Below are 10,860 nucleotides of genomic sequence, written 5' to 3'. Positions count from 1 at the left end.
GTGATAGGGAATCGGTAGCCTAGTCTTCTGAGTGCCTTGGGGAAGAGAGATGGACGGGCGTGAGTGGGGTAAAGGATGGATGGATGCAGAGGTCTACGTGAGAATAGGCAGGTGCATGGGACAGAAAGGTCTGGGACTAGGTAGATGTAGAAGGGCACATGCACAGGCTGGAGGGAGCTGGCGGGGGGAGGGGTTGATCAGAGGGAAGATGGGGACAGGGCTGCGGGTCCGGGTTCCCCTGGGATACTGATTCCACCCTCCTGTTTGCCCCCTTCCCTGTATCTCCCTAGCTCGGATCATCGGAGGCCAAGAGGCCTCGCCCGCCTCCAGACCCTACATGGCCTACGTGCCAATCGGCTCCATGGGGAGCTGCGGGGGCATCCTGATCCGGGAGGACGTGGTGCTGACGGCTGCTCATTGCAGCTGCAACCTGGGGTAAGACCCCCCTTAGCCCCTCCTGGTGCCCCCCCGAAAGGACCCACACCAATTCCCATCCCCTCACCCCTGCCCAAGGTTGGTGCCCTGGGAGGGACAAGGCCCCATGACCCATTTCCCACCCCCCAATGAGACAGCCAAGCCCCGACTTGGAGGCGGGATCAGAGCTGCCCCACATACGAGACCTTTATGGGACACGAAAATTGCACGTTTCTCTAGATGCCTGTTAGACTCCAAATCCCAACCTACCTAGCTACACTCTCCTGCCGGGGCGAACATTCCAGCTGACATTGCTCCTCCATCCAATACGGACAACCCCGGCACCGAGTGACTTCCCCCAACGGCAACGTAGCGTCTCCTCCAGTCTTCTCCTGCGGTTGCTGCCTCCCAAACCCGAACACAACGTGATTCTTCGCTCATCAGGAAATCTCCTCATTGTCTTTGAGGGCTTGACGAGAACATTGTTAGGAATTCACATAGTTGGGGGTTGAGGGTCAACGGATGTACAAGAGGATTTCTGGCAACCTTCACTCATGATCATCGGCCATCTGTTCTTTTGTGGCTTTACCCTGTTTCTTCGGGTGCAAAGGGGGATACCCAGATGCAGAGGTGAAAAAAAAGATGGTGATACAATTTCTAGCCTAGAATCATAGAACCATAGAGTTCGAAGAGACCTCAGAAGGTCATCAACTCCAGCCCCCTGCTCTAGGCAGAACCAATCCCAACTAAATCCATCCGGCCAGGGCTTTGTCAAGTCGAGACTTAAACACCTCTAGGGATGGAGACTCCACTACTTCCCTAGGGAACCCATCCCAGTGCTTCACCACCCTCCTAGTGAAATAGTTTTTCCTAGTATTGTGGGAGAAAAAAATCCAATAACTCCAATTGTGTCAAAGGGGGGACTGTGCAGAAATCAAAACTCTCTAAAAGAAAACTGCTGTAAGGGTTAAAAAGTTTTCCAGGCCTCTCTCCCTGTAACAGAGAGAAATCAAATTAACTCTAATCAAGACCCTTCCAATGCCTCCTATCTCAAGTTCATGGATACTCCTAGTCTGTCACAATTTGTCATGTAAACCCTTATCTTTGTCACAGTTTGCCTTGTAGACTCCTCCACTCAAGTTCTCATGTGTACTGTAAAAACTTACTTCTAGCACTCCTGGGGTGAACAGAAGTCTCAGAGTACTTCTGCTGAGACTTTGATATGTTAAAGAAAAACAATCCACAACTGAACTGTCTAAGCATTCTGTATATAGGATCCCTGAATCTGTCTGTCAGGGCTGCTTCACTCTTGGTGTGACAGCCTGCATGCATGCATCATAAAGTTTTCTCTTCTAGGTTTCTCTCCTGCCTCACTGATTTGACCTCCAGCCTCGAACCCTTCTGGGGGCTCTGTACCCCAGGGGAGCGAGATTTCCCCCTCAGTATCCAACCTGGACTTCCACACCTCAACTTGAGACCATCGCTCCTTGTTCTGCCACCTGTCATTACTGAGAACAGCCTCTCTCCATCCTCTTTCGACCCCCCTTCTGGAAATTGAAGGCTCTTATCAAATCCCCCTTCACTCTTCTCTTCTGCAGACTAAACAGACCCAACTCCCTCAGCCTCTCCTGATAGGTCATATGCTCCAGCCCCCTAATCATTTTGGTTACCTTCCACTGGACCCTTTCCAATGCGTCCACATCCTTTCTATAGTGGGGGGCCCAGAATTGGACACAATACTCCAGATGTGCCCTCACCAGAGCCGAATAAAGGGGAATAATGACACCTCTGGATCTGCTGGCAATGCTCCTCTTAATGCAACCTAAAATGCCATTAGCCTTCTTGGCTACCAGGGCACGCTGTTGACTCCTCTCCAGCTAATCTCTCATCGCTTCTTCTCATGAACTGCTAAACCTGGAGGAGGGAACTGTCTGTCCAGGGAAGCTGGGCCAAGTGTCGGGGCTGCTTCCTGGTCTTTGACATCTTCTCTGATGGATCCAGCAAACCACATAAGGAGGCCTCTCCAGAGGTCCTTTGAACTGGCAGATCAGAGCTTCGTGTTGTTGCTGTCCATCGCCAAGAGATGGCAGTGGTGCATTAAAAAAAACTCTTCCATCTTCTTAATTGATATGTTTTACGCATTCAAACACCCTGATTTCTGTCTCTGCCCAGCCTCCTTGTCTGAGATCCCCTGATTTGAAACAAATGCTTACAGATAACACACCGGCTGTGACTTAACATTTTTCCATGGACCTTTTCCTCCCTCTGCCATATGCACGTCCATGATTTACAGATTCCAAGATTGTTTTGGTCATTCTGCATGACCTCCTGCATCACGCAGAGCTGGGAACATCTCCCAAACAATCTCATTTTTATCTACAGCAGATGCTTCAAAATCCCATCCGGGTTCAAAACTGCCAGAGATGGAGAATCCAGCAGGGTCATTGGTAAATTGTTCCCATGGATAGTTTCTATTCCTGTGAAAAATTCGTACAGGAAAACATGACTGACAGAAAAACCAATGGATTCCTAGTCGCACTGGTTGTGAAGCCATCTGCTCTAGAGTTTCTCGGTGTCAGGCGGGTTTTCCAATCTTTTGATCAATCTCTTGGCTCACCTTTGCGTCCTCTCCAATTTATCAGCATCTCTCTTGAACCATCAATAACAGAAACGGACAACAGGTCACCCATATAAGGGAGCAGTCTACCGGTCAGTATTTTCAGGTCTCTTTGGAAAGGAAAAGTCCAATGACACACACAGGTGAATCTGATGGTCCTTGTGTTCTTCAGTTGCCCAAAAGGAGGTAGAAATTTTCACAGGCCAGGAGCAGGGCTGGTGTCCATTTCTAAGCGACTGTGACAATGCCGACCCTATGTCCAGTGGGACCTTAACACCCCCAATATTCTCCCCTTGGATTTTACAGCGACATCTTTGTCTACCTCGGAGTGCATGATTTCATGAAGCCAGGACAGGAGTGGCAACGGATCCAGGTCCGTCGCTAGGTCCAGCACCCCGACTTCAACAACGAGAATTTAGACAATGACATCATGCTGCTGAAGGTACTACCCCCAGGGACCTCGCGCTGCTGCGGCACCACCCTCATCCCATCACCCCGCCCCAATCCCATCCCCCACCCCCAGTAACCTCACACTGCTGCAGGTACCGCCCCCATCCCATCCCCCACCCCCAGTGACCTCACACTGCTGCAGGTACCGCCCCCATCCCATCCCCCACCCCCAGTGACCTCACACTGCTGCAGGTACCGCCCCCATCCCATCCCCCACCCCCAGTGACTTCACACTCATCCCCTGGACACACAGTCCTATGCTCTGGTTGGCTGTTGCTACCCCTTCCCAGATGTTATCCCTGCTCTGGTCAAGGTCCATTCACTCTCTCTCACCCACGACAGATGAGACACAGTGCGGAGCTGAACGAATGGGTCGGGGCCATCCCTCTACCCCAGGCCGATGTCCCTGTGGTCCCGGGCTCCAAGTGCAGCGTGGCCGGGTGGGGTCGGACTGGAGCAAACACCAGAACGGACGTCCTGCAGGAAGTGGAGCAGGAGGTCGTGTCCGACAACGTGTGCAAGGACCGGTACTGGCATTACGACCCCTCCCTCATGCTGTGTGCCGGAAGCCCCCTCGTCAAGAAGGCAGCTTTTGAGGTACATATCCCCACATCTGGAGCCGCTAGAGGTGCAGGAGAGGGAGCTGGTAGAGACCAATATGGGCCTCATGTGCCAGTTCCCCAAAAAGGGAGCCCCTGGTGCATTCTGGGAGATGCAGCCCAGCCAGACAGCCTAGCTCAGTGAGTATCTCCAAGGAGACATCTCTAGAGTTAGTGGCCTAGCACAAGGCAGTAGTGGAAACAGGATGAAATTTCACATGAACCCAGGTCCATAGTGACCCATAAACCATTCCTGCTCTGAGCCGGGGACCATCCTCCAGGAGTGACAGAGGAAGAGGGAGACCTGGGGATGTCACTCCATCAGATGAGGAACGTCGGTGACCAACGGGAGACTTGTGGCCGAAGAGAAGCCAACCCCGAGGTGGCCAGTTCTGGGCAGACCTGACCCAGAAAGAGGGACCTGGAAAGGCTCTGGTGTGGAGAAGATCTGGTGGGAGACTGAGGGGAATGGGATCAGAAGAGAATAAAATAACTGGGTGCGTGTGCATAGAACACAAGCAAAGGGTGGTCTGATTGTCCTGTAAATTCATAAGAGGGTGTGGAGAGACAAGTTCTAGAACAAATGAAACGGAGCTAAAGGAAGCAGGAATGGATGGTGGCTGGAGGTGAGGAGAAGGTTTCTAACCACCAGAGCGGGGAGGTTCTGGAGGAGTTAAGGGAACAACCTAGCGAAGACGCAGATGAACCTTGATAAGTTTATGGAGGGGATAACACAACGGAGAGAACAGGGATTTCATTTCATGTCTTCTTAGGGCCCTTGTAGTGCTGCGTTTCCATGATGTCACGAGGCATCTGAAATTTTCTTAGGAGGGTGAGGAAGCACTTGCGTGGACTCCCTTGGGATGGGGTAGAATCTCCATCCCTAGAGCTTTTGAAGTCCCGGCTTGACAAAGCCCTGGCTGGGATGATTGAGTTGGGTTGGTCCTGCTTTGGCCAGGAGGTTGGACTTGATGACGTCCTGAGATCTCTTCCCACCCTAGGAGACTATAAAATACAACTGCCATGATGCACCAGGATTAGGAAGTGTTGGGTTTGGATTTTGAAACAAACCATTCCTGGGAAGATGTTAAGGAAAAAGGGGAAACTCCTGGCCCCTTTCAGCACAACATTTTGTGAACTTTTCTGCTCTTCCCCACCACTGGAAAGTTCTACTGGTGTGCTTCGTCTTGAGGTGCAAGCAATAGACAAGACCTTGGGTGAAATCCTAGTCCCAAAAGTGTGGAGGAGCTTTTTGCAGCAGGGTTAGGATGCAACTGGATCTGGGAGAACTCAGTATTCCTGCCCAACAGGAAATAGCCACATTTCAGTCTTTGCTTTCAAAGAAAAGTTGAGATGGCGACATGTTGGTCTGACTGGAAAACCCAAAAAACCAGGTTTGACTCAGAAATGTGGCTTTCAACATTTTCCATGAAAAAGAACCAGGCTAAGAGGTGAAGGAGATCTTTCCTTCAATGTGAACTAAGAAAAACAAGGAGGAAAAAAAAAAATGGTCAGAGGTTTAGAAACTTTGATCAGGGGGCAAGATGTGTCATGCTTAAGCTAATGAAGAGGAGACGGAGGGGCATGATAAATATCATCAGATATTTTAACGGCTTTTCTAAAGAGGACAGGGAGTAAATATTGTCCATGTCCACTGAAATTAGGACTAAAAGTAATGGTCTTCATCTACAACCCTGGCACTGTGATTTGGATATTATGAAAAACTTTAAGGACACTTAAGTTCTGGGAAAGATTTATTAGGAAGGGGGTGGAATATCCATCGGTAGACACGTTTTAAGACCAGGTTGGACAAACACCCATCAAAGCTGGTCTAGGCCAGCGTTCCTCAACCTTTTTTTCATAAAGTACTCCTGTAAAAAAATTATAAGTGCCCCCAGTACCTACAGTTTTCAGACACACAATTTTTTTTTCTATTCAAGCAAATGTGTTGCAATAACCACAAAGTGTACAAAGTAAAAAATAATAAAGCGCTGTAAAGCTTCCAACAAAAACAGTTTTTTTCCCAAATTTCACGTGTTGACCGAGCCCCCAGACTTCTGTCGAATACCCCGGAGGGTACTCGTACCACTGGCTGAGAAACACGGGTCTAGGCTCGTTTTGGCCTGTCCTCCAAGCAGAGAATTAGATGAACTCTGAAGGTTTCTTCCAGCCTGGCATTTCTATCAATCTAGAAATTTGATTGTTGAGTTCACCCAAAGTGTCAAGCCTTGTCAGCATTCAGCATCAGTTTAATATCATCGCAATGTCTTCTGGGAGCTGTCGCTGAGACTCCTCATTTCTCCTAAGCAGCTAGAACAACATCTCCCATAATGCCCTGAGTCATTCCATTCCTAGCAGGTCCCAAACTGCTCAGTCAGAGGCAAAACTGGGTGGCAGGATGGGAGAGGAAGTCCCTGAATGTGCCAAGTCCTTAAGGGGGAATGAAGACCTGAACTACAACACCCATAAGCCAGTGCACCGATAGGAAAAAGCAGTTTGATATTTTGTTCAGCTGATTCCAAACTATGGAAAATTCTGAACTGGGAGGAAGTGACACAATATCATGGAAGCAGAGAACACTAGAACTGGAAGGGTCCTCAAGAGATAACCAGATCCAGTCCCCTGCCCTCATGGCAGGATCAAGCACTGTCTACACCATCCCTGACAGGTGTCTATCCAACCTGCCCTTAAATATCTCCTGAGATAGACACTCCACAACCTCCCTAGGCAACTTATTCCAGTGTTTCAGCACCTGGGCAGGTAGGAAGTTTTTCCTCATGTCCAACCTCAACCTACCTTGCTGATCACCGATGTTATTCTTCTTGGCAGGGCGATTCCGGCGGGCCCCTGGTCTGTGACGGCGTGGTGCAGGGCATCGTCTCCAACGGAGATCCGGACGGGCGCCCCCCCAGCATCTACACAAGTATCTCCAAATTCATCCCTTGGATCAATGCAACTTTGGAGAAGTTGAGTTGAAGGAGACACTCCATGTTCAACGGCCCAATTGCCCAGACAGGTCTCCATACCTGTGGGGAACCCTGAGGGAGTTTACATTAGAATATTATAATAGCATTAGAGAAATATCAGGAATGGGTCCTTCGTGAAACACTTTTGGGGCTGGAAATGCCTTTTCATGTTTGAAAATTTGTTCTGTTGTATTGTCACCCCAAACGGGTGGTCAATATTTGGGTCCTACCGATGGCCCGGCTGGGAGCAGAAACTAGAAATCATTTTTGGTATTTACTTTGATGCAATCTGGTTTATTGGCGAGGAATATCGGAAGAATTCCCTGAACACAGCGGGACTCAAACAGCAACTGAGTCGTCCCCCGTTTGCTGTCCCAAGCCCAGCCGAGACTTTGTGCCCCAAAAGCTACCTCTGACGCCACAATTGTGTTTGCCTGACTGTTTCCCTGCATTTCCCTTCCTTCTGTCCTCAGGTCTCTGTCTGTGCTGTGACTGTCCAATGCAAATGCCCATGGCCCAAGACCAATAATCGGTGATTTTTTTTTCCTCCCAAGTTGATAGAATTCCCACACTTCTAGAAAAGGCTCAGAGAGGGAGCCACATTGGTCTGTAACTGGAAACACTTTTAAAAAGTAACAAATATTCTCGTCGCATCTTAGAGATGAACAAAACATGTCGATAGGATCATGCACATTTGAGGGCACAGCCCACTTCTTCAGATGTATTGAGGCTTCAGAGGGTGAGCCGTGTTAGTCTGTAACTGGAAAACCTTAAAAAAAAAAAAACAACAACAACTTTTCAGCTTGTTGTAACTTGAACAATCTAATTCACTATTTTTTTTCTTATTCTTTCCTCCCCTCCTTCCCTTATTTATTCTTGGATCTGGCTTTTAATACTCCAGTCATCTGAAGAAGTGGGATCTCATCTACAAGGGTTTTCCACCATCAAACTCCCTACCTGGCTTAAAAATTTTCTTTCACTCAGCCAGAGAGGAGCAAAGCAGCCGTGTGGCTTAGAAGGCCAACCTGCCATCACAAAGCATGGACAGTCAGATTTCACAGCACATCCACATTGGGTACTCAAATGGCCGCGTTAAAAAAAACCCGTGAAATTTCAAAGACTTTGTTTCAGACGTTTTGAGCCAGACCCAACGTTGGCTTGTTTTAAGGGCTATTTTTTCCTGTTTTCCTCTCCTAACCCCCATGTCTATTTAATTATTTATTATTGTGATTCTGATGCGAGGGTGCAAACCCCGCAAAGGACAGGAACCCAGAAAGTGTCGCTGGAAGAGATGGGGACAAGAGAAAGACTTGGGTGGAACATGTCCAAAATAGATGCTTGTTTGAAAAAACAAACGGTGCTTGAAAGGGAGAATGAAAGTCATTTTTTTCTGAATAAAAACTTTTTCTTTCAACTGTCTTGTCCGTCATTGGCCTGCAGCCTGGATGCTGATGGTGTCAATGAGCCAGGCTTGTGGGGAGACCATGGGGCAGTGGGAAGGATGGCCGGAAAAAATTTGAGCTAAATGAGATAGTTCAGGCCCTGATCCTGAGAGCTGTTTAGACACCTCAGTCTCACTGAAACAGCCAAGAGCCCCACACTGTTCCCTTCAGCAGATCTCAAATCATTTTAAGCACCATTAGGTCCAGATGGGGAAACTGAGGCACAATGCCTTGCCAAAGCTCATCCACCAGGAGATCCAGGAACAGAATCCAAGTGGCTTAAACATCAGGCCTGTGCAGTGGCCACTAGGCCACACTGCTGCCCCACCCCTCGCAGCAGCTCAGGCAGGCAGTCCCAGATGCCGTGGCCTCCTCGGTCCCTCCACCCCACTGCTTGTTAATTTCATTTCCTGTCCTGTATCTGCTGCTATCGGACCCAAACGTCTCCAGCACTGACCCAAGACTTCTGGGGCCGGGTTCTGGTGGAGAGTGCGGGGACGAAACCTCCGCAGGGCTGAAATACACCCACCCCCCACATCCAGCGGCTGTGGGGCAGATACTGACAGAACTGGTTGGGGTGTCTCCTCGTACACCTCCCCTCTGGTAACTGGGGCAGAGCTGGCCAGCCATGTGGCTGATCCTTGTGTGGGTAGGGGCCAGATGTGTGAGAGCCAGGGAAAAGGGGGGAGATTCCCAGAGCTGCCCCCAGATGCCCTGAGTCCCCCCACTCTTCCCCACTGTGATGACAGAGCCACATTGCTTTGAGAGACTCGGTGCTTGTCCCATCTGACCCCTGGCCCTGGGCTGGCCCTGAATTAGCCCCGACTCAAACTTGAGGGCAGCTGTGAGAGAAATACCCTGCTTGAGTTCATCTGTCAGGGGATGGAGAATCCAGCCAGGCCCAGGGCAGAGGGATGGGGAGGTACCTGCAGCAGTGTGAGGTCACTGGGGGTGGGGGATGGGATGGGGGCGGTACCTGCAGCAGTGTGAGGTCACTGGGGGCGGGGGATGGGATGGGGGCGGTACCTGCAGCAGTGTGAGGTCACTGGGGGCGGGGGATGGGATGGGGGCGGTACCTGCAGCAGTGTGAGGTCACTGGGGGTGGGGGATGGGATGGGGGCGGTACCTGCAGCAGTGTGAGGTCACTGGGGGCGGGGGATGGGATGGGGCGGTACCTGCAGCAGTGTGAGGTCACTGGGGGTGGGGGATGGGATGGGGCGGTACCTGCAGCAGCGTGAGGTCACTGGGGGTGGGGGATGGGATGGGGTGGTACCTGCAGCAGTGTGAGGTCACTGGGGGTGGGGGATGGGGATGGAGCGGTACCTGCAGCAGTGTGAGATCACTGGGGGTGGGGGATGGGATGGGGGCGGTACCTGCAGCAGTGTGAGGTCACTGGGGGGTGGGGGATGGGATGGGGCGGTACCTGCAGCAGCATGATGTCATTGTTTGACGTCTCCCTGTTGTATTGCACGGGGAGGGACTGTTGCTGCACACGGATGCGTTGCCGACTCCGTTCCCATTGCTTGATGTGGGCCCCGCAGGACGACAGCGATGCTGCTGTAAAAGCCGAGCGCGGCCCACGTGGGGCGTTTGGGAGGGAGCTGAATACGTGTTTCGCTGGCTCAAATTCTGATTTGCTGGGACAGGGCAGCGCGGTGCTGTCTGGCTGGGTCTCAGGTTCCTTCCTTTGTGCTTGGATGCCATCGACCCACGGCCAACTCCTCCCTCCCAGATACCTCCAGATGCCCAGTCCCCCAGCCCAGAACCCTGCACAATTGCCCTGGGACTGTGACCCCTCCCTGCCCCATGCTGGGCCATGGGCCAGACCCCAGCTGGTCTCACTGCCTGTAGCCCCATGAATTTACCCAGCACTGGGGCTGGGCAGTGGGTTGCAGAGGCCCCTAGAGACTCACCAATGCCCCCTAAGCAGATCAGACCCCTTGGCTCTACTCCCCCAGCCTGGCTGCCCCCTCCCCTCCCCTGCCCCCATACTGGGACCAGAGCTCCCAGCTTCCCCTCCCCTGGTCCTACATCTCATTCCAAAGGAACTGACCCTGCTTGGCAATGAGCCGCCGTCAGCACAAAATTCTCCTCCAGCAGCAACCCACCGCAGAGAGTTGTCTTGGTTCTTTGTTGTATTTTCAGAGAGGCCATGCAGGGTGTGGAGTGGGGCTGGGCTTCCTGGCCCCAGTGATCATACCTGGAGGGAGACCAGGTCCATACAGAGAGCCCCCTCACCTCTGTGCGCTGGGACCCTGTTCCCCATCTGAACTGGGAACCTCAAAGCCTCATCCCCGAGACGTTCCCCTAGGGGATCGGTGTCCCTGGATCCCTACTCTGCTCTGCCCCACACAGAGGGCGCCCTATGGGGT

At 51.4% G+C, this 10,860-nt stretch overlaps 1 protein-coding gene across 1 annotated transcript; it reads left to right on the top strand.

Moving 5' to 3' along the window:
• The first annotated feature begins 226 nt into the window (after positions 1-226).
• LOC149521124 (mast cell protease 4-like) lies at positions 227-8,460 on the top strand. The gene is made up of 4 exons (XM_089774462.1): positions 227-435; positions 3,338-3,473; positions 3,824-4,078; positions 6,910-8,460. The coding sequence occupies exons 2-4, from the start codon at positions 3,462-3,464 to the stop codon at positions 7,054-7,056; spliced, it is 414 nt and encodes a 137-aa protein (XP_089630588.1). The 5' UTR covers positions 227-435; positions 3,338-3,461; the 3' UTR covers positions 7,057-8,460.
• The last annotated feature ends 2,400 nt before the right edge of the window (positions 8,461-10,860 follow it).

The sequence above is a fragment of the Pelodiscus sinensis genome, chromosome 30, assembly GCF_052426305.1.
Source record: "Pelodiscus sinensis isolate ZL-2025 chromosome 30, ASM5242630v1, whole genome shotgun sequence".
Classification (NCBI taxonomy): Eukaryota; Metazoa; Chordata; order Testudines; family Trionychidae; genus Pelodiscus; species Pelodiscus sinensis.
The sequence above is the reverse complement of the archived record's forward strand: the minus strand, read 5'-3'. Positions and strand labels throughout refer to the sequence as shown.